At 38.7% G+C, this 24,274-nt stretch overlaps 1 protein-coding gene across 1 annotated transcript in view; it reads right to left on the bottom strand.

Moving 5' to 3' along the window:
• The window catches only part of ttc8 (tetratricopeptide repeat domain 8), a 47,540-nt gene that overhangs the window by 13,582 nt on the left and 9,684 nt on the right, over window positions 1–24,274 (bottom strand). Inside the window, exons 2-11 of the mRNA XM_026229231.1 lie at window positions 24,037–24,157; window positions 18,438–18,501; window positions 7,557–7,707; window positions 7,344–7,433; window positions 7,115–7,159; window positions 6,942–7,027; window positions 4,284–4,371; window positions 4,097–4,207; window positions 3,850–3,989; window positions 290–464 (exon numbers count right to left, since the gene is read on the bottom strand). Of these exons, the coding sequence (XP_026085016.1) occupies window positions 290–464; window positions 3,850–3,989; window positions 4,097–4,207; window positions 4,284–4,371; window positions 6,942–7,027; window positions 7,115–7,159; window positions 7,344–7,433; window positions 7,557–7,707; window positions 18,438–18,501; window positions 24,037–24,157 (1,071 nt within the window). The remainder of the gene's footprint in view (window positions 1–289; window positions 465–3,849; window positions 3,990–4,096; window positions 4,208–4,283; window positions 4,372–6,941; window positions 7,028–7,114; window positions 7,160–7,343; window positions 7,434–7,556; window positions 7,708–18,437; window positions 18,502–24,036; window positions 24,158–24,274) is intronic.

Raw genomic sequence — 24,274 nt, forward strand, 5'->3', positions numbered from 1 at the left:
CATTAAAAGAACATGTTTTTGCACTTGTTTGCCAGCAGGGGCTATATGAGAAACATACCTGGCTTTCAATGCTCCAGTAAATGTTTGGTTTGCAAAAAGATGTTCTTTTGAGTGGGTTATTGAGTGATATCAGTATGTTTGGTCTGATTTAGTCAGACGGAGTGCTAAATGTCTGTGAGTTTGTCACAGCAGAGAGGGACAGTGATGGTGATGAAGAGTGGCCATGCTCTCTCTCATCTGGACACTGTTAAACACAGGGTTTGTAGGAGGGCACTGTGTGTCTGCTCACCACTGCGATGTGCCCCAGATTATACCAGATATCAGCCTGTTCCTCATCACTGGACACCAGGGCTAAAGCTCTCTCAAAGGACGACAGGGTCATATCATACTGCTGCGCATAGAAACAGCACAGGCCCAGATTGTTATACAGCTGACAGTTGAAGACCCCCATCTGCAGCAGGCGCCTAAACAAAAACAGGAGACAGACGCTGAATTTACACAAGACACGATGCAGAGATCCATAAAGACTCAAATGATGTTTTAGGGCTGCTAATAACGTTTATTTTTTATATTAATACAAATTTTGATTGCTTGTTTAATCCAACCATTAACATTGGAATTATGTGCCAGGACAGTGATTGGACTGAAAAAGTTATTTTCCATTAACAATGATGTAGTGTCACGATACCAAAATTATTGTTCTGATACCGATACCTAGTCAAGAATTGCGATTTCGATACTTTTTTTCAATACTTTTCCTGAAAAGGGAAAATACACTCTCAAATATAATTGATGTGCTTTATTTTAAAACCGGGACAACAATCTAATCATATAACACACTAATAAATGAACATGAACAGCATATATGTTAAACATATGGACAAAATCTGAAATATCAAAATCTAAAAAATAAATTAGAGTAATGACATTCAAGGTAAAGAAAGAATAAATTTAGCAGCATTATCTCAGTTATCATAAGAAACACAAGAGTAATAAATTAATCTTGATTCTGAACTTTGAATAAAAATATGAACAGCGATTATATTAAACAATGTTTCTGAACTCAGAAGATTAAATGTCAAAAGATAAATATCAATTTAAGCAATGGCATTCAAGTAAAAAAATATAAATAAAAATAAAATCTAGCAGCAATATCTCAGATATTGTAACTTATTCTGTCAATTGTGCAACATTTTCTTTCAGAGGAGAAAACTCAGCCAGTGAGCTTTAATGAGCGTCATCTTTTTCTACCGGTCGTGGACCAGCGGCCACAGTATCACTTGTGCTCGCACATGCAGTCTTTTTCCAACCTGCGGGTCCCGCTTTTATGAAATTATTCGGCCCGCCCAAGACCGCAAATAAAGAAAAATGTCTTTACCCATCCCGACCCACGCATCAGGGACATCACGGAAGATACGTTGCTACTTAGACCTTCGTATTGTAACATTATCAAAGAACCTAATAAAATACGAAAATATATATACCAAATATGTAATATAGGCTATATGAAATTGTACTAGTGATGGTTCGTCCGTGAACGAATCGTTCTCGTTCAGGTTATCCACTGATTCATATTTCTTGTTCACTGAAGTTCCTCCCTCCACAGCATATAGTTGCTGTGCAGATATATATATATATATCAGATATATATAGCATATATATAGTCCATATATATATATATATATAGTCCATATAGTATGTATATATATATATATATATATATGACATATTTAGCATATAGAACATAACTCCACGTTTAATCCTCGATTAAAATGTGCTTTGTTCATCTGAACAACTTATTTAAACTATTTAATGCTATTTTTATGCACACATTTTAGTAAAGCCAAATCAGTTTAGTAAAGCCACTAATGCAGCATCTCGCTGTAGTGCTGTTTTGCTGTTTGCGCGTGGAGAAAAAACACAGACGTCCATAGGGAGGCACTGGAAGCGTGCGTTGAACACACCAACATGAAATAAGTCTCTTACAAATCTGGAACGCAGTCATTCTTTGAAGTACTGATACTAATAAATTTAGGGTTTTGTGACGTTTTTAATTTCCGAGAATCGCGATACTTTTGAAGTATCGGTGCACCGTGCAACACTACAATGATGTAGACACGAACTCTCCAGCCAGTCATGAGTTTATGCATATACTTCATATTTTCTTATGCTGGTTTTAGACTTGTGCTGGTATTCGATAATGTGATATATCACGGTAATGAATATGCACAATATTGTTATTGTGGGCACTTCTAAATATCCCAAATAATTATATTACAAATTATTCTGAATTTGGAATGCATTTTAAGAATACTATTCCCATCAACTGGTCAAAATGCACAACACCTCTGTATGCTGCTTGACAGAGTCTGTGCTCTGATGTAAACAAGCACGTAAGAGAAGCACATGGAGGAACACAAGAGAGACGCGCTGAATGAAAGCACATTCACTCTCTTTCGGCGCTAAACTGCAGAAAATGTCCTTACCCTGGAAACCCCTTAAATAAACCAGCTACTTTCTGAAACATATTTCTGATACATATAATTTTAAACAGCCATTCAGATTTGCGTATTTGCTATGATGTTCATCACAGTGCCAAATACTTAAGTATTATGACTTAATAGGTTATTTTAATCTGGACTACAACGTGCCATAGATATAGTTTGAAAATATTTTGATTTTTTTTTGTTAATTCACACTTTACATTTGGGCTTCAGGTGAAAATCAATAGTAGATTTAATTTAAAGTCCAGTTCAGATTACTTGTTAAAGTGCAATGAAAAACCTTAAATCTGCAGACGATGTACATCTGTTTGTGGATGGAGACTTTGTAATGGCCAAAACTCTGTATTTTGCATGCATCACATTATAGTGCGGTGTGCATGAATCCATCCATAGAGGTTCTCACGAAGTCCTTCTGCGTCATCACCACATAGTGAGTGTTATAAGTGAAGTGATCAGTCTTTAAGAGAAGGACTATGTGGGAACCTCTATGGATGTTATTATTTTGTCTTTACTTAATTTGTGAGTAATTCTCTCCTGTATGTGAAGAGCGCGTTGCCGTGTAGCAGCCATTAAATGTGTGGGACACCAACTCCTCCTTTTCGATCTCTTTCATTTCATGGATTTAACGAGTTATCCGAGTCAAAGTGTTACAACTTCACCGACTACAGGCTCTAATCCTCTTTTGCACGTGCGGTGTGTGTGTGTGTGTGAAATGCAGTGTGTGAACACCTTGAGTGTGTACATAATATACACACACACACATATACATATATATATATATATATATATATTTTAGTCTGGCGGGTAAACTATTAAAATTTATTAGCAATGGCCATTCTGCTGCCAATGTGTCCATAGAGGGTTATTTATACTGTTTCATGAAATTTTATAAAGTTTAAAAAATGTCCCAAAATTTGTAAGAATGATCAGTTTCTATCTTTATGTTCGCTTTCCGTAAAAAAAAAACCATGCAATTTAAAGGGACATGTCACGAGTTAAACCACCAATCAGAGCTTTTTCTTTAAAAGAGACACTTTTTGACTTGTTTAACTGAATCTTCTTGACTGTGATGGCTGAAGAAAGCTCTGATGATCTGAAGACGCTGACACACATGTGTGCTGGAGTTTGGCCATCTCCACTGACATACTCTGCTCAAGGTTGTTGTCATACAGTTGCTTGTAGTGTTTGCTGCTACTTTGCAGTGTGTTTGCTAAATAAATGCACTTACACAACCTTTGTGCTACAATTAGGTGCTGGAATGAGGAATTTAGTTTTAGTCTTTTTTATGGAAACTTCTTAAGGTTATACCTTTTTTATGATATGAATGAAAGAAAAACAAAGTGACCTGTAAAAGCGCAGGGCGATCTCTGGCTGGTCTGAGTAAAAATGATTGCTGCCAATACAAGCAATGGCCTCCACATGCGTGTTGTCCTGCTTTAATACTTCTTTATAGTATTCTGTGGCTGAGGTCATGTTATTCATTTCCTGATGGAGACAGGGAGATTATTCTATTACATAAATGAGACAAATGAATCCGAAGTATAATAAATACTGTGAACATTAAAAACAGAGAAATCCAGTGGCATGAGCACCTCATGGATGCGTGCGATTCCTGTGAGCAGTGTGACCTCGGCGGGGAAGTGATCCAAGCCTTGTTTGAACACGTTCAGAGCGGTGATGGGCTGATCCAGACGCTGATACACCTGCGCAGCACAAACAGCTCTCACTGAACAACTTACAGGAAGATGAACACAACACAGGTTGAGCAGTCAACGGTACCTTTGCGAGGTAGAGGTAAGTATCAACAAACTCCTGGTGTGTGAGCGCGGATCTGAACTGCTTCTCAGCTTCACGGTGCAAACCCAGTCTACAAACACAATTGATTCATTGGAGACTGCCATTAAAACACTAACAAACAAGCTCTCTTAAAGGGATAGCTCACCAAAAATGGACATATGGACAAAATATAGTATTATTATTATTATTATTTTTAAATATCATGATTCACAATTCTTTGTCATGCTTCTTTTAATATTTTGCAAGTTGTCTGAGCATTACAGCCATACTAATTTCCCTATTATAAAGACAAAGCCTTTCGAGGTAACTAAAAAAGACTGGCAGATAAAAAGAAAAATCTTTGTTCTTATTTTTTTATGACAAAGACACACATCATAACTGCACATAATATACAAATAAAACAAAAACATTTAAATATAAAGCATTATTTTCAGGTACAGTAGGTGTATTTAGCAGAGCATTCAAGAAACTGAATGAACATATATAAAAATACAGTATTTTCCAGACTACGAGTCACACTTTTTTTCATAGTTTGGCTGGTCCTGCGACATAGTCAGGTGCGACTTATTTATCAGAATTAATTTGACATGAACCAAGAGTAAACATGACCATCTCCAGACATGAGAGGGTGTTCTGTGCTGCTCAGTGCTCCTGTCGTCTACACTGAACACATAGAGCGTCCTCTGGCGGCTGGAGATGCTAATGTATTCTCTTGGTTCTTGGTTCTACATAAATGTGACTTGTAGTCCAGTGCGACTTATATATGTTTTTTTCCTCATCATGACTTGACGTATGCTTGGACTGATGTGACTTATACTCAGGTGAGACTTATAGCACGAAATATACGGTAAACTGATTCCTAAAGCAACTGTATTAAACATCTTCAGTCGAGAGCAGAGAGTGATTTTTCTCTTTGTGTTTTGTTGTTTTATTAACATTAAAGGAATAGTTCACCCAAAAATAACAATTCTGTCCGCTGTCTGTCAATTCTGTCACAGTGTTTTATTTCTATACCACCACTTACTCACTCAAAAGTGGTTTCAAACCTGAATACCTTTCAAACCGGTTTCTTTTTTCTTCTGAGCATAAATGCTATTTTGAGGAACAGTTGCTGGTCCACAGAGACTTCCAGAGTATTTTTTTTTTACTACTTATCAAATTCAATGTGGACCAGCAACGGTTTGGTTACCCAAATTCTTCAAAATATTGAAAATAAAATAAATTAAACAACAGATTACATTTTGGGGTGATCTATTACTTTCATGACAGAAGGCTGCATTTTTAATAGGCCTACTGCCCCTTTAAGACCTGCACATATAGTTTTTTCTCTCAACTGTTTACTTTCATTTTAGACATAACCAATGTCTACATGTAAACCTTGTGTGTTTTGACAATATTAGTGCAAAAGATAACTTAGTTCAATAACGAGGCGCTGTTTGACAAGCTTTAGCACGCGCTTCGGGTGTAAGCATCACTCAGAACAAGCACAGACCAGCGCTTGCAAAGGAAACATTTAAAAGCACAAGCAGATAATAAGAGAGTAACTCTAGCGCTGAGTTAACACTGCTGTGAATGATGTGGTGTTGTTCAGTATATGACCGAGGCTCCAGAACTACAGCTGATTGAATGTGCTCATCTATGTTTCTTCATCAGGTTTGTAGAAATGTAGCACTGCATCAGTGTCTCATCAATGGATGCTCTGCAGTGAATGGGTGCCATCAGAATGAGAGTCCAAACACCTCCAGATGTTCACTGATGGACTGGAGCGCTGTGGATTATTGTGATGTTTTTATCAGCTGTTTGGACTCTCATTCTGACGGCACCCATTCACTGCTGAGCATCCATTGATGAGACACTGATGCAGTGCTACATTTAGAACACATTTAGACTAATTTTTGGGTGAACTATTCCTTTAAAGGGCTCATGAAACAAATGTTTTATTTATTATTATTTGATAATGTTTCATGATGTTGCATTTAAAATGGTCCTTATCTTTTTTCCATTAAAATGGAAGGGGCGTGTCTGCTGTCAGACTTCAATAGAAACCCCCACTGCTGTGATTGGCTAACATCTTAACACAGGAAATGAGTATTACATGTGGAAATCTCTTGAAAACTTTAACTGCTTTTTTAGTATGACAACCAGCAGATGAACTAATGGAGGAAAGTGTTGATGGCAACATGATGTTTAGATCTACTCCTGATGCATCACATCACATCTGCTGAGCTTTCTGTAGATCAAATCATCACAATATAGAGAACAGCTGTTTTCCATACTGCTAACAGGAACAGTGCCACTGATGTGACTGATGATTAAACAGCAGCAAAGCACGTCTGTACATCAGCGCCTGCATATTACCAGCTCATGGTGCTCATGAAAGGCGGTTTTTGATTTTTATATTATGTTTCTCAAAGTCTGCAAAGTGTTTTGCTCTAAAATCACCTTTCTCTACCTAACAGCAGACATTGTCTCGGGCAAACAAGTCAACTTTGACACACAGTATATTATTTGGCCAAACGTTGGTAATGAACAAACAGTGCTTATGGGAGTGTTTAGTCTAAATGTTTTATTCTTCATGTAGTCTGCTTCTTTTACTTGCACCTCAGAAAGGTGTGTGTTTCTTTATTGAGCAATTCTCACCTGTAATAGCATTTTCCCAGCTGTACTTTCCACCACCAGTCTTTGAACTGAGCTTGTTCTGTGGCGAGAGCAGCCAGATCTAACGCCTGCAGACGGCCAAGATGGAAAATGTAATGTCTGATACACAGCAAACAGGTTCAGTATGACCACTCAACAATATGAGACCTACTTACATTTTTTACATCATTTTCAAGATGGAAGATGTATTCAAACAAGGTCTTGTGTATGAGCGGGAGAGACAAGAGTTTATAAAATCACATCTTCAGTGCATTAGTCAAATATTATGATGATTAATATACACAGATATTACATTAGATCATAATTAAAAGGAACCAGTTGATTCACAATGTAGGTTTTTCTGGAACATCCAGAAGATTTATATGTCTTGCAGTTTTCCAATACCTTGGACAAGTTCGGTCTCTTGGCATACTTTGCTAAGTTTAACCTAGAAAGGTTAATGAAAGGTCCATCCGGATTTGTTAGCATGGAGGCCTGGCACGGTAACAAAAAAAGACAGTCACACTGCATGACAGATCCCTGTATGTATATACAGTGTGTAGTGAGGAAACAATGCTACACCTGAAACCAGTTCAGAAAGACAACCCAGCATCTTACCGTTCCCAGCCTGACGAATCTTCCAGAAGCACTGGTGACCGGACGAGCCGTTCGGGGGGTCCTGATGGCCTGCTCCATAGTTTCTGGTCTTCCAGACAGAGTACTGGGCCTCACAAAGCCTGTGATGGGACGCCCCGACTGAGTCATGGGTCTAGCACACACACACAACACCATCACATCAGAGGAACAATGACACATGTGAGGATAAAGCCAGGATTACAGGGCTACACCACTTAAGCATCATATTATAGTTAGTTTGACAACAAATGTGGGAACAGCAGCTCTCATATTGAACAGCAAAAAAACTAACTAGCAAGCAATGCATTTGTCTCCAAATTAAGCCATCCTTAAAAATATTTTGGTTTGCAGTAACAGTATTTTTTATTTTAAAAAGGGTCGGTAGATCGGCCTATTTTATTTTTTTCCAAGTTTCAATGTAAAAAAAAAAGGAAATTTTTGGTGATGGTGATTACGTAGGTATGGATTTAAACAAATGAGCATATCGTGACGTCACTGACTGTGTCTTCAACCCGTGCCTTGGGCGCATCATTGCAAACCTCATTTTGATGCAGGCTATATAGACCACAAACAAATTAAAATCTTTGTCAAAAACATGTTTATTGCATGGATTTCACATGAGAAGAAAATTTTTTTTATACTGTTATACTGTTTTACTTGCATCTACTTTACCGCTACGTATCAGTGCAACCTACGAATGAGAGACAGTTTACTTTGCTTTCTTGGGTTGTCACTTTGAAAAAAATCCTGTTTGATTTGAGTGACAAGTGTTCATTGAATCGATTGTAAAATCGATTTTGCATGTCTAAACTTCTATACGGCAAATAACACCAAATATAGGTAAATCCACGGACAATAGGCAGGACGAATGTAAAGACCAATATTTCTGATGATTTATTGGCGTGAAGTAACGTGCATAATGACAAACAGGAGTGCAACATTTTCGAAAAACAATAAGCAGAGTGGACTGCCATAATGCAAAACATTTACTGCAGGCTTCAACATGGCTGTGTTTACAGTTAGAAATGTCAAAAAATAAATAAATAAAATCGCATAGACTATTCTAGGGCTGTCAAAAAAAAAAAAAAAAAAAAAATCGAATAAAATAAAATAAAAAAATGTACAATAAAAATCCACATTTGAATGCAAAAACGTAGGTGGATGAGCTCGTCACGCAGCAGCTGCCGTCTTATTTTTCACCTCGTGTACGCTCACCGTCTGAACGCCCTGCGCATTTTGGCTTCCCTGTCAGATATAATGATGAAAGAAAGAGGTTAGAGTGAAAAGATTGTGCCAGATCTTTATGAACAGGAGAAGAAAAAAGTTGTGGATGAGCTATCCCGAGCATCCTCTGTTGCGCTCACGACAGAAGGGTGGACGTCCAGGGGGACGGAGAGCTCTGTGACGAAAACTGCTCACTTCATCACAGCAGACTGGGAGATGAGAAGTCCTTATTATTATGTTAAAAAGAAGAGATTATGCCATGTGCACTAAGTCCATACGAGGACGAGCGAGCGCGGGTTTGACTAGATGTATTTGGAGGCAGTGTTGTAGTCGAGACCGGCTCATTCGAGTCCGAGTCCAGATCGAGTCCAGAGAGGGTCGAGTCCGAGTCAAGACCGAGACCAGAGAGATTGAATTGAAGACCTAAAGAAATCTTCAAGAGTATGTCAAATGTATGATGGAAACAATAAAGGGTAAAAGGGCCACATAGTATGTGGTGTAAAGGTAATTTTATTAGAATTATGAATTGTTACTTATATTAAGTGCTCATTTTCACATAACATCGTTGTACCACTATACACATCCATATAACCTTTCTAGTACACATAATATTACTGTACGACTCTATATTGTAATGCTACATAACACTTCTAGTACAAGTAACATTACTCTACCACTATACTTGTAAATGTTCAACTGTAACAGCTTTTACATAACTTTTAACCCTGAAGCTTAACTAATGACTGCTAATATCCTGAAAATGTCTTGGATTATGTGCACTTTAGATGTTGTGAAGATTAAAGATGGGCATAATTAAAAAAATAAGTGAGGAGACCATCCTGCTACCCAACCAAGCACGATGTGGTCTCATGATCAATCCACCCCAACTAAAAACTCTCTCTATTGGTGCAGAGGAAGCGGGGACTGACAAAAGTTACCATTTCATCACTTTCTGTAACAGCAACGGATAATCTAATGCTAATTTCACTGGATGGTGGGTTTTAATGCAGGGTAAAATACACACTAGTCGAAGTTTTTTTTAGTTACGGAGGGCATACACACAAGAGCCGACTGACTGTCCAGGAAAATTTCATGCAAAAGTGTGTATGTGCCAGGGGAAGAAAGCTGGTTGAAATGCCATATAAGTTCAATGCCTTCTGTCAGACATTTTTTGGGGGGAGATGATTAGTGTTGAGACAGTCAGTCTGTGTCTGTATTCATTATATAATTTAATTAAACAATATTTGTTTTTTTCTGTGACCATTTTGTCCTACTTTGTAAAAATAACACAGTTGAGAGAAATAATGTCGCAATGTGGCTTTCTGGAAAGCAGGATCACTTCAGGCGGATGGCAGGAGGGTAACTTAGGCCGGTGACACACTGGCTGCGTGGCGTCTCTGCTGCGTGCTAGAAGCGTGGTGGCTTCTTCGCGTTTTCTGTGTCTTTACACACCAGAAGCGTGTCTGACGCAGCGCTAGCGCGCTGCTTCTGCTGTAGGTGACATATAACCACATATAACGGCATATAACGCCGAAAAACCAGGCTCTTGCAAAACAGAGTATGTTTGACAGGTGCAATATTTGAAAATCGATAATTATTTATTTATTTTTTTTAATTACATTTATATCTGAATTTATGCCAACCTATAGACTTTCAAATATCAAAATGTCATGAATTAATATGTATATTTGTGTACATAATGACACAAGTGACATATAAACATATTTTCCTAGTTTATTTTGCCTGGAAACGCTTCCAACACGCGCGTGTTCGCGTGAAAATAGGTGTCAGTTCTATTTCTAGCATGCACAGGTTTTCCGCGCGTCTCACGCAGGCAGTCTGCAAGCTCTAACCTGTTAACATGGGAGCCGAATTAAAAACAGACACGCCACGCAGCTGAGACGCTTGCGCCATGCATCCAGTGTGTCGCTGGCCTAACGTCTCACGTCACAAGAAAATCACCAGTCATTGGATGTATCAATCATACATCAATTTAAATAAACATTAACATACAGTAATAATCATGAAATATTTTGATTGGGACTCGAGTGGACTCCGAGTCAATACCGAGTCAAAATGCACACGAGTCCATGATAAGACCGAGACCATTAAAATACGGTCTCGAGACCGAGTCCAAGACCGAGTCCGAGTCTCGAGTACTCAACACTGTTTGGAGGTTATTGCTCACGTCTCGTTCTGCACATATGCAAATGTTTCCGTATTCGCAATGTATCTGAATGTTAAACTTTTTTTTTTTTAATGTAAACTAGATGGGAAAAATCATCCTCTTCACATGAGCAAAAACGTCATTGGCATAACAGCAGAGAGGAACGGTATACGGTGTATTTAAACTGACCAGTGTAACTTTTTTAATATTTGGTTGACTGTACTTTATTTTAAAGGGGGGCTGAAATGCTCGTTTTCACTCAATATCCTGTTAATCTTGAGTACCTATAGAGTAGTACTGCATCCTTCATAACTCCAAAAAGTTTTTAGTTTTATTATATTCATAAGAGAAAGGTAGTCTGTACCGATTTTTTCCAGAAAAACACGACCTGCTGGAGGCGTGACGTGTGGGCGGAGCTAAAGAATCACGAGCGCCAGTAGGCTTTTGCGTTGAGAGCGTTTGGAAGCTGTGAAACCTGTGAAGGCTGAAACTGAACGAGAGCAGCAGCAGAAACAACTCGCTCCGAGCGGGGCTCGAACCCGGGTCTCCGGCAGGGGAGGCGGACGCACTAACAAGGAGGCAGAGATATTTTAAGCAGTTTTACTCACCGCCTGCGGTTCCAACACAGAAACGTGACCCTTTTTCATTAGGATTGCATCATCCTTAAGAAATAAACGATGTGCAAATCCATCGTCAAACTGGGCCTTGTTTGTAAAACAAGCATCTTCGAAATGCAGGGAACAAACACAAACACTTGCACAACTCCGTTGATGCTCTGTAAAAATAAACTCCATCCACTGGTCCCTTAATGCTGTTTCTCTTTTGGTAATCTGTGCAGGGTTGTCTTGCCCTGGCAACCAAAAACACACTTCTTTTGTGACATTTGGCGACGCTCTCGCTCTGATCAGTGAAGTCTGTTGTGCTCTCAGTGCTCTGCTATACGGGAGCGCGCGCTCTTCCGGCAGAAGTGTCTCAGGACCCATATAAGGAAATTCTGCTCCATCTAACGTCACACAGAGCCATACTCGAAAAAAAAACTTTCCCAAACTTGTGACAAACTGGAAGGAGTATCTTACTTAATGTAATTTTGAAATTAGAATGCATTTTAGATGTTCTGTGTCACTTATACCAAACACAAATGTTGCTAGTTGCTAGTGTGTTTGCAGCACTACTGTTATTTAGTTTTTATATATTTATTTTTTATATATTTTTCAGTTTAATTGATTTTAATTTCTAAAATTGTATTTATTTAAATGTATATTTAAGTGTACATCTATGTTCCAACAAACTTGAAAAATTCTACTTGATTCTACTACGAGCGCCACCTTGGCTAATCTCGCCGACATTACAAAAACCTGAGTTGGACAGCAAAAGCCTCTTGTCCTCAGTCCCCACGCTCTAACATTGACTGTCTCGCAGCTATGGCACCTGAGCATCATTGGATTGAGCTATCACTTGAGCGGCACAAGAGGCTGACAAAGATGGCCTGTTTATGATGGCTCACACAGCTGCCGCGTTCTCGCTAGCGGTGTGGCCCGATGTTTATCTTGTTGGATTAACCCTCTGGAGTCTAAGGGTATTTTTGGGGCCTTGAGAAGTTTTGTCATGCCCTGACATTTGTGCTTTTTTCAGTTTCTTATAAATATCTAAATGGGTAAAGTCTAATATCACTGTAATCTGCACAAACTGGGCTATAATAATATGTGAAATGCATGCATGTACATGATTGTATTTTTGAGAAAAAAAATGTTATGCATGGTTAGTGAAAAACTAAAAATGTTAAGTCACTTGAATAAGGCAATAAAACACATACATAAAATTGGTTGCCGGAAAAGTTGAGAACTGGAGCTTGTAGCCTAGAATTTTTCTTTCTGAATGATGTGAAAATCATCTTGTTTACTCACTCACAGAAAACAATATATTGATTTAAATTTTCTAAAACACTTTTTGTTGGTAAAAGTCATATGCGAGTAGGCGTCAACTATCATGAATATCATTGTGATTTACACCTGAGAAGACAAAGGCCTGCATAATGAGCTGCATAATGAGCCTCCCATTCAACTGTGCCACTCTGAGGGAGGACTTACAAGAAAGAATGTGAGAACAAAATAAAAGTATATAATTTTATGTTTGTAGTTTATTAAGAATATATTTAATTATCCCAAAACATAATTTAATATCCACTTGGGGGAGCAGTTAAACAGTTTATTAGGAACAATCAAAGCTTACTTTCAAATTTTTTGGCATCCTTTCTCTAGTCACACAATCCTTCAGAAATCCCTTTAACAATCTTATTTTCTACCAAATAAACCCCATTTATTATCATCATTATTATTATTATTATTATTATTAATGTTGAAAAGAGCTGATAATATTTTTCAGGTTTTTTAGGGGGAATAAATCGAAAGAGCTGCATTGTTTTTACATTTGTTAGAGTTATCTCTATTTGTCACATTTATATTATATACATCAAGCTTTTGAATGGTATAGTATTGTATATTGTTATTGAAACTTCATTATGTTTCACTTGATTATACATTTAGTCAGGAATTATAGTTTGGAAAAAGTATTTGGAAAAAGTCTAACTAGTAAAATGTTTACACGTTATGTGAAAACTAGTACAAATAAATAAAAAGAGACTTACTCATGTTTATGATCTCTGCTGAATAAAGTGCTTCATTCTTTTTTCTGAGGAAATCCGTTTCTCAAATCCTCAACCACGTCACATCTTTTTGGGGTGAATTATGTCTTAGTCCTCTCATCGCGAAGCAAACAGTAAAATAAAATAAAAACTTGAAGAATAGTCTGGCTGCTTTTTCTTCTGTGTGGGCGTATTCAAGCCGCGCGCTTCAGTTTGAATCTGAATAGCGCGTTCAGCGCGGGGGCGTGGTCACATTAGATATAATGAGCGGAGATATGAAAAACAGACATTGCGTTGTTTTCATATGGATTACTTTATCTCAGAATATTTGTTTTCGGCAGCACTTGTTTAGTTTAAAAGTAGACATTCCAGGCTTTCTATAGATATCTCTCTCATGTCTCTTCGTTGAGTATTCACGGAGTTACAGTTCATTTTAATGAAATGTTTGTACATGACGATCAGCGGAGACAAAGACTGTAGACAGCGCACCTTGTTTGTTATCTTTATTTTATAAATGCACAAAGGTTTTTTGTTATTATGTCTGTATCCCAAAAAAACTAGACCCTTTACAGATTCGATTGATGTATTGCTCTTATCTGTACGATTAAAACTGAGAGTGTAATTTAAGTTCTTTTCGGGGTTATCAGGTGAAAATGACTCAAAACGCATATATGCGTTAATCGACTCGAAAGGGTTAAATCTTGCCGCAGATACGCTTCAGGATTATACAAAATTATACACCCCCTCAGACACTCTGCACAATCCAGCCTTCAGAGTTTGAGGGACGGCACAAGAGGCTGATTAAGACGGCCTGTTTATGACGGCTCATACACCCACTGTAATCACGCAACGGCATGGCCGATGTTCATTTTGTTGGATTTAATTCTGCCGTGGATACGCTTCAGGATTAGACACAATGAAACGTAGTGACTTTGACACATGCGCTTTCCTTGCTCATGGACGCTGTGAGCTTTCAGTGCTCGAACGTTAATGCATGTGGGAACGCTGCAGGGTAGCGCTTGCCCGGCATTTTCACTATGGGTGTTATGCACAATTTGTCACGGATACACCATTCAGTTCAGAAAGGCACACCTTTTTGCCGTGGAAATCAAGATGTTTACGGTAAAGTCTATTCTGTCTCAGATTCACCCAAACAGTTGGTTTGTCACTATCAATCTGAAGGATGCATATTTTCATATTCAGATCATCAAGAGACACAGGAAGTTCCTCAGATTCGCTTTAGAAGGTAAAGCGTATCAATACTGTGTTCTTCTTTCGGCTTAGCCTTGGCTCATTGAGCATTTCAAAACACATGGACGCAGTTCTGGCCCCGTTGTGGCTCCAGGGCGTTCGTGCATTGAATTGCCTGGACGATTGGCTGGTGTTAGCACAATCGCAGACTCAAGCACATTCCCATCAGGATCTTGTGCTGAATCATCTAAACAGCATGGGCTTATGCACTATTTTCTAGAAGTGTTTTAATTCCCTCTCAGCGGATAACCTTCTGGGAATAGACTTGGACTCTCGCGCTATGACCGCAAGACTTCTCTCCCTCGCGCTCAGTCTCTCGCGTCATGCGTGCGTCACTTCAAAGTGGGTTGCACAGTGACAGTGAGTTTATGCCCCAGACTTTTAGGTCTAATGGCAGCGGCATCCCCTGTAATCCCTCTGGGCTTACTTCATATGCGCCCTTTTCAGTGGTGGATGACAAGCCGGAACATTTCAACCCGTTGTCTTCTGCATCGGACGATTTCGGTGACACGGAGGTGTGTTATGTCAATAAGATAATGGATGTCAACCGAATTCCTTCTAGCTGGAGTTTGGCTGGGGATTTGTGCTTCCCGAGAGACTGTCACGACGGATGCGTCTTTGACTGGTTGGGGAGCTGTTTGTCAAGGGGGCTCAGCTCACGGAGTATGGGCGGCGACACAACGCAGTTGGCATGTAAACAGGTTGGAATTACTGGTGGTTTTTCTAGCTCTCCAGTATTTCTCGAATCTGCTAATCGGCTATCATGTACTACTCAGGTCAGACAACATAGCGGATGTGTCGTATCTGAATCATCAGGGAGGATTACGCTGTCGCCCCCTGTGCAGGCTTGCGAGAAATATTCTTCTTTGGTCTCAGAACAGATTTCTGTCGATCCGAGCGGTTCATGTCCCCGGACGTTTGAACTTCGGAGTGGATTTGCGATCCAGACAGACTCTGGAGCAGGGGGAATGGAGGTTGCACCCCCACACGGTGAGCCTTTTTTGGCAAATATTTGGAGAAGCAAGAGTGGACTTATTCGCATCGAGCATGACTACACATTGCCCATGTGGTTCTCCCTATGCCCTCCATCGCCCCTAAGCTTGGATGCGTTAGCTCACAATTGGCCCAGGACCAGCTTGTATACTTTTCCCCCGATTCGACTAATTCCAGCGGTGTTATCCAGGATACGGCTGGACAGAGTGGAGCAGCTGCTGCTGGTGACTCCCTGGTGGCCCACACAGCCGTGGTTTGCACACCTGGTCAGTCTGTTAGCGGGCTCTCCATGGGAGATTCCTCTCAGACAGGACTTACTATCGCAAGCACAGGGAATGATTTGGCACCCAAGGCCAGATCTATGAAAGCTGTTGGCATGGCCTCTGAGCGGAGTGAGTTAATATGTCCCGGTCTTTCTGTTGAAACCACCGAGACTATAATGAATTCCAGGGCAGCTTGTACGATACGCTTATATGCTATCAAATGGAAACTGTTTATGACCTGGTGTGGAATTTGTAATATGGATCCGGTTTACTGCCCAGTGGCTCCAGTACTGGAGTTCCTTCAAGACCGTTTCTCTGATGGAGTAACACCAGCCACTCTGAAAGTTTACGTGGCAGCCATTTCAGCTAACCACGTATATAAAGATGGTGCCTCAGTGGGCCGTCATCCGCTGGTCTCTCGTTTTATACAGGGTGCACGACGGCTGAGGCCTGTCCGCCCTGTGCGAGTTCCATCATGGGATTTATCCATTGTGTTGCAAAGTTTATCAGGGCATCCGTTTGAGCCCTTTGAAACTATACCGGATAAGATCCTGACTTTAAAGACAGTTCTTCTTGTGGCTTTATCCTCCCTCAAGAGAGTTGGGGATTTACAGGCTCTTTCTGTTTCACCCTCGTGCATGGATTTTGCACCAGGCTCTGTGAAAGTATTGCTGCGACTGAGGACTAATTATGTCCCTAAGGTCGCTTCGAACCCTTTTCACTTTCAACAGGTGGTCTTGGAGGCTTTACCCCCTGCAGAGGCGGGGTCAGGAGATCTGAGTCTTTGCCCTGTCAGAGCGCTGAAGATTTATGTTGATCGAACAGCCCCATGGCGTGAATCCGACCAGCTTTGTCTGTTAGGACACGAAATAGAGGCCATGCTGTCACAAAGCAGCGCATGTCCCATTGGCTGGTGTAGACTATATCTTTAGCCTATGAGGAACGCGGACTCGCTTCGCTTTTAGGAGTTAGAGCTCATTCCACGAGAGCAGTGGCTTAATCACAAGCTTTCTCAGTGGTTCTTCTATATATGATGTCTGTGCTGCGGCAGGATGTTCCTCACCGAGCACTTTTGTCAAGTTTTGCAGTCTGGATGTGAGGATGGCTCCTGGCTCCCGGGTTCTGTCCGCTTGAGCAGATGCTTTCCTTGGATTCCAACTATCAGGTACGTCAGGTGTTATGGTATAGGGTTCCCATACGGTGACGTCACCGCAGCATCGAAGTGACCTATTAAAGGGAACATCTCAGTTTAGTATGTAACCACGGTTCCTAGAATAGGGAACGAGATGCTGCGGTCCCGGCCGTTTCGTACCTTGCTAGCATTTCTTCAGTTCATGAAATCTGAGTGAAATAACACGCGGCACTCAGGTATACGATGCATACGCATGCACGAACCGGTATGACTTTGAACAGTGACGGCAAACGTTTTGTTTACTGCAGCTGCAGCCATCATTACCATCATTACAAGCGCGAACTGTTGACTCTGACAGTGAATGAGAATATGAGACGAAGCGAACGCACAGGCCATAGTGTGACATCAGTGCAAACATAGATGACGTCACAGTTTTTTTTTTTTATTAAGATAGCCTTCGTTTGTATGTAGGCCTAGCAAATGTATATATTTACAATACTTAAATATAATGATTATTATTTTGTTGCTTTTGTATTAGTTGTATGAAGAGTAAAAAAAAATAAAAATTGGTTGATCTTAACGCAAATGTAAAATCGGCAAGTCGGTCGGGAAAAAAAAATTGAGTCGGTCCTAAATTGACAGGGTCGGTCGGGTTACGGTAAACAAGAATATTTTTAAGGATGGCCTTAAACCATGCTTTGCTTGTGATTTATTATTTGAATTTTGTAAGTACTTGAAAGCTAAAATGATGCTTCATATAAAAAGTAACACAGCACAGAGCTTACTGTGATTATTTGATAAGTGTGTGTTGTTCACACATCAACAGAAGACAGCACAGACTAAAAGACTGATCTTGAGATTTATGAATCCATATCAGTGACAATTAAAAATGACAAATCAATATTGTTAATTCATCACTAGTTCATCCACATTATGGGCATGAAATACACACAGACACAGTCAGAACGTGCCTCAACGAAACCTCACAGTTTCAGTAAAAGATTTCGGCCCTCCAAAACAACTGAGAGAACTGATGTCATAGCTGATAATCGTCAGAGCATCACTACTAATAACAGTAGAGCCGAAGCACTCACGTCCTGTAATTACTACAACAGTAATGAAAAGCTTCAGGCTTCAGCTGCTAGAGGGTCAAAGGTCACTGTAGGGTATCTTAAACAGTCTGAAGAAGCACCTGACAGCTGGAGTGGGCGCTGATCCCTGACTCGTTCCTGGAAGCCTCAGAGATGTTCCTGGACCTGAAAAAACAAAACAAGTGCAGATGAAGTATAGACAAATAATCTTGACTTGATGGGCTGTAATATAAACTAGAATTAAAAGTTAGTGAACTAACTTTGATGTTGGCTTGGCCATGGGGCAAAAGAGCCACAGTACTTGTGCACCCAACATACTTGTTGAGCTGCCCCTCTAAAAAAAATAAATAAATAACAATAAAAAAATACACCTGTAACAGTTTTTTTCCATGGTCCCTTGCTGTTTTCTTTTCTAATAAAAAGCCTAGGCTATGATAACAGCTACGACAGGGTTTTCTAGCTGGATGCGATATTTAGTCATGCATATTTTTCTCTAATAAAAAAATTATAAATATACATTATTATTTTTTTATAAACTTCAAAAAGGCCCAATATAGTAATAATGCAAAACTATAATCTCCTAAATACCATTAAATTTGATCTTATTTTCATAGTACTGCAACATATTTCTCAAGTTATCACACTATCATATTGTGCATATAATAGTACTCACAGAAGGACTCATAATTTACTTGGAAAAGAGGCAATTTATGTATTCACTTGTATTTTTAACCAATTTAAAAGTGAAATTAAGGCAAAATCCTGTGCTCCGCTGACAAAAATAAAGTTACTTTAATATTCAAATCCGGTATCATGATCAACTTCCGATTTATATATCAAAGGTTTATGTTCACATGGCTGTTTTCGTTTCTATTCACCAAGCAATTTCCTATGGACCCTTGCTGTCTTCTGTTCTAATAAAAAGCCTAGGCTATGACAATAGCTTCGACAGAATTGGCTATTGAACATAAACTGTTGAGAAATAAAATGGAAATTGATCATTTTACTCGATTTGAGTATTAAAGTGATTTCATTTACCAACTGCTTTGTCTCTGAATATATCTTGAAGTATTTAGTATTTATCCTGTGGCGCCATCGTGTGGACAACATAAGCAATGTGGCCTTCATTTCCCATTAAAATCTAATTTACTAAAGGCAGCAGGTAAATGCAGTCTCTTTTAAAAACCCTTACCAGTCACCCCCCATTTTTGGCATGGAGACAGAAATGACATCCACAAAATAAAAATGTTTTTTCTCATGATTCTTTCTGACTAGATACATACTGTAATCAATATTTGTTCACAAAGCTGACACTTCAAAGTTTACTGTTCAGGAATCAGAATCACTCAGACGGTTATGATAATAGAGATATATAAGCTCAAACATAAAAACTAAAATAAAAATACTAAAAACATATTTTTTAAATGTATTAAAAAAATTATTGATGAAGGATATGAGTTTAGCAACACAGTGTAGCTAAAGCCAAAAGTCTACAAAAGCTTTATATGAAAATTTCATAATCTAATCTGTAAAACTGTGAATTTTATGAAATCTTTTCTAAGGCCATGTCATGTGTGTTTTTAGAAAAGGCTAATCAAATTGATTCATGGCACTTGTCATCTCTGTAAGATCTCACATGTAAACACTGATGTGTGTTTTATATGTGTGTTTGGCTGTGAAAACTGCCCGTTTCATGATTATATTGTTCTCACCAAATGAGTCTTTCGAACCTCCGCCAGGTATGAAACATTATCCGCATTATTCTTTTATCATTATTCTTTTGCTTTTATTACACCTTTATCAGCCTTTGTTGTGGTTATTTCAAGCTTTACAATCCACTAAACTGCTATCTCACTTAGTCTCAGTATGCATTTAGCCCTTATTTATCAAAAGTCTTACTATAAAAATTATTGTGACAGAAATGCATTATGAAGAAATGCACCTGCTATTAGTAGCATTAGAGCTAACGTTAGCATCAAGCTACATCAGACAATTTATTAAATTATTAGTACACTTTTACTAAAAACTCAACTCACTTTAAACCCCAATCAAGTGTTTGTAATAACTTCATTTAGCGATCAGGGGTGGAATTTGGTCGTTTACTGTTGTAAAAATATAGCGTTTCAGCGTCAGTTCAGGCAGGCCACGTAGTCAAGCTCTGCTGTCAGCTGATAGCCAGATCTAACAGCTGAGCTGATCAATAAAGCACTCAATTGGTCCATTCACTATTTAAGTGCATTTTCAGTCTGCTGCTTGGCTGCTTCCACTGCATTGCTTGCAACTAGGGGTGGGCGATATCTCGATATTTAAAATATATCGAGATATTTTTTAAACACGATATGGATTTTGACATATCGTATATATCGATATGTTGTTTATATTTAATTCTGATTCCGCCACTTTGCTTCTTTGCCTTCTCTGTGCTGTGCTCGCCCCCGCCTCCTTGCTTTTGTCCCCACTCCCTTCGCGTGTATAGAACTAGTCTAAAAAACAAAGTCTAAAAGCAAAAAGACAACTGGCTCCATTATATGGAGATACTTTGGTTTTAAGGCGTAGGACGAACAGAAGGCATATGTCTAACGTAGGGCCCAATGATTTCCGCGATGCAGAAAACGCGGACGGAATCCAGTCATAAAAACGGTATTTACAGTTTAACGTGGAATGTCACGGAATTGGTTAAATTTTGAATGAATTATCAAAAGTAGGTCATGCACTTAAATCAAATCGCAATATAGACTAATATCTGCAAATATTAACCCAGAAAAGTCTTATTTAAATATGAATCCTGCATGTTCTGCGTGTCTGTGTTAACGAATGGCGCAGAAGCGCGTCTTCATTCATTAAACACACGGAAGCGCGTGATGCTCGCGCTGATTTCAGCGTCTTTCCTCTCACTGATAAAGATGTGAACACATGAGGAACATCTCCAGAACTGAACCGAGAGTCACTTCATGAGCATCTGACCATTTGATTTGAGTAAAACTAGCTCATATCACATCATAGACTGTAGTATCACATACACAGAACTGTAAAGGTAAACCCGTCAAAATAAAAGTATTTGGCAGAAATATTTTACTATTGTTCAGCAGAATGTACATAGCCCACTACTACTATTATTAAAATGAAATGAACATATTTTTTTAAGGAATAATCACACAACATTTCTTCCATGTTTTATTTTTAATAGTAAATCCCCTTTGTTTACCAAAAAATAAATTTTGCTTAATTTTAAATAATTAAAAGATAAATTAAATAAATGTTTTATGCCTTCATTTGACAACCAGAAAAATGTAAATACACAGAATTTCTGAAGGGAAAAAATTTCACATAAGGCTATTTTAAGATTTTTTAAAACTAATTAAGTTGTTTTTATGCATTTAAATAATTGCACATGCTAAAACACAGAATTAAGTAACAATAAAGCATATGGTGAAGAAAAAAAATAAAACGTTTCATAGGGCCCTAAACATGTAATATTTGGCATATTTGTTTTTGCAGTAGTTTTAGGGGGGTTATTTTTCCTGTAAAGATATCGAGATATATATCGCATATCGAGATATAGCAAAATATATCGAGATATATTTTTTGCTCCATATCGCCCAGCCCTACTTGCAACCCACCTCCTCCCCGATCGCCTCCTTAACTTTGTTGAACTTAATCGATGTCGTATTGTTTTCATTGATGCATGCTCTGTTTTCAATGGGGGAATTTTATTTGCTGTTCTCCCAGTTTTAAATGGGAGATTGTCCCCAGAAGCTGCTGCTGTTACCTGACTAGCTTTCATGGAGCTCATGAAAAGTATGGGTAACTTAGAATAGAGCCATACCGCCAAATGTTACTTTAACAATCATGCAAATAAAAGCTATACAAAATTTTGACTAAAGAATTGTCTATGGTATTTTTGACTCAAGTGGTCCTGACTGAAATATGCTATTTGTATAAAATAAACCGCTGCTGACGTGACTGAATATGAATGAGTGGTGAATTTCTATTCAAAATGTGGCATAATACGGATTTTTATTTTGCACTCCTGACATTAATTACTAAATAACTGTCACTGCAACAATGTTTTATCCAAATATTGGTCAAATATCGAAGCTAGAGTCTTTAAACTTTCAATTGATGCACAGTTTGTCCAGATGAAGTAAGACAGTGATGTTTAATGTGCTGTGAAAGTGAAACAATAATACACTGGGGCTGTCGGCGATGTTTGCACGTAAAGGGGTTTTAATACTAATATAATTTAATACTACCCATTTTCAATTTATTTCTCAACAGTTTATGTTCGCCAAGCTATTATGAATTTTGAAATAATCGTGTACTTGATTTGTCCGATCTATCGACGAAAAGCCACAATCACTGTCCTCTGAATCTGGATAGATGGATGTTATTTTCACCTAAGACAAAAAGATCATACAAGCACTCATTTTTATCTCTATATTATTATAATTGTTTTGTGTTGATTCGCTGCACTGTTTTAATTGAAAAGGCTGTCTTGACCTTTTGTCCTTCCAGTATTCATAAGCTGTATTACGCTGTCATATGGGCTGCTCATGAAGCGCTCATTTCTCTCTCGTCTTTCTCTTGGTTCTTTGGCCTGAGACATAATTTATTAATGAGATCTGATCTGGTTATAATAACATATGTTGGTTTAGCTTGGCAGTGTGAATGAAATGTGTATTTATCTATCCGATCTCTCCCCGAAACACTGCTGTCATGTGACTTTTTCTCCCTCGATGTAAAATGATATTTCGTTTTGCACGGCTCAACAAACACCTGGATTTTGCTCTAGTTTTGTTCTAATGAGTGGATTGTATTATTTTAAGAAGCTCTTAAAAATATATATAAATTAATTTTACCATGTTGTGACGATGGCAATCGCTGTGATGTTCAGCCTGACAGTTAAAATCTCACAAGCACATATAAACACTCATTTTCATGTGTATAATATATTCTTCTAATTGTTTTGTGCCGTTTCGCTGCAGTGTTTTCATGTGAAAGCATGTAAATTCTCTTCAAGTGTTCAGAGAAATACATTGCGAGCTTGCGGGCAGTTGCGCTGCCGCGAATATATCATGTTATTACTTTAAACAGTTCAGAAACATCTGAATTTAGCTGTTGGTGTGTTCTAACGTGTGGATTGCGTGCAATCGCCGTTTTAAAAGGTCTTAAATAAGAATAAATTCGCTTGTTGTGAGCTCCGTAGAGACAATGACTGAGCTGATCAGCCGTGATTCTTCTCTCGTCTTTCTGACTGCTCTCTGCCCAGAAATAAATTATTAATGAGCCCTGACCCCTGTACTAATCAGACATGTTGGTTTAGCTTGTCACTTTGAAGGAAATTGTATTATTTACTTGTATTTTTAACTGATTTAAAATTGAAAGTAAACAGGGTATTGCAACAGGGGGGCGCAATTTTCCTCAGACAATGTAAATCTATGGGTAATATGTTTTTACATAAAAAAAAAAACAAAAAAATAAAAAAAAAAACTGTCTGATCAGTCTGAAAAGATGTAGCACACACCACCGCTCTATCCCGCAGGAGTCTGCTGAGTTTGGGGCTGTGGCTTTAAAGCCCTAGGAGGAGTAGCGTTTCAAATTTTTTTGTCTCAGAAAAATAATTATAAAAATAAAAATAAGAAGTTTAAATAGCATAACAACATGTATGTATGCCAAGCCAACATAGTTATTAACACTCACGTGCCACCTGGGCGATGGAGCTCTCATCCAACATCATATCAGCGATGCCTTCCTGATCCACCTCCACCTCATCGATGTACACCATCTCCGTCAGAGCTCTGGTCTTCAAGCTCCATGCCGCCTGAAACCATCAGAGCACATCTTCATCTGTTACACCACAACATCCTCATCCATACTGCCAGATGCACACGTGGAGATGTGCGGTGCTGGCCCGCGCGAGAATATAACAGAGCGTTAG

The sequence above is a fragment of the Carassius auratus genome, chromosome 42 (genome assembly GCF_003368295.1).
Source record: "Carassius auratus strain Wakin chromosome 42, ASM336829v1, whole genome shotgun sequence".
Classification (NCBI taxonomy): Eukaryota; Metazoa; Chordata; class Actinopteri; order Cypriniformes; family Cyprinidae; genus Carassius; species Carassius auratus.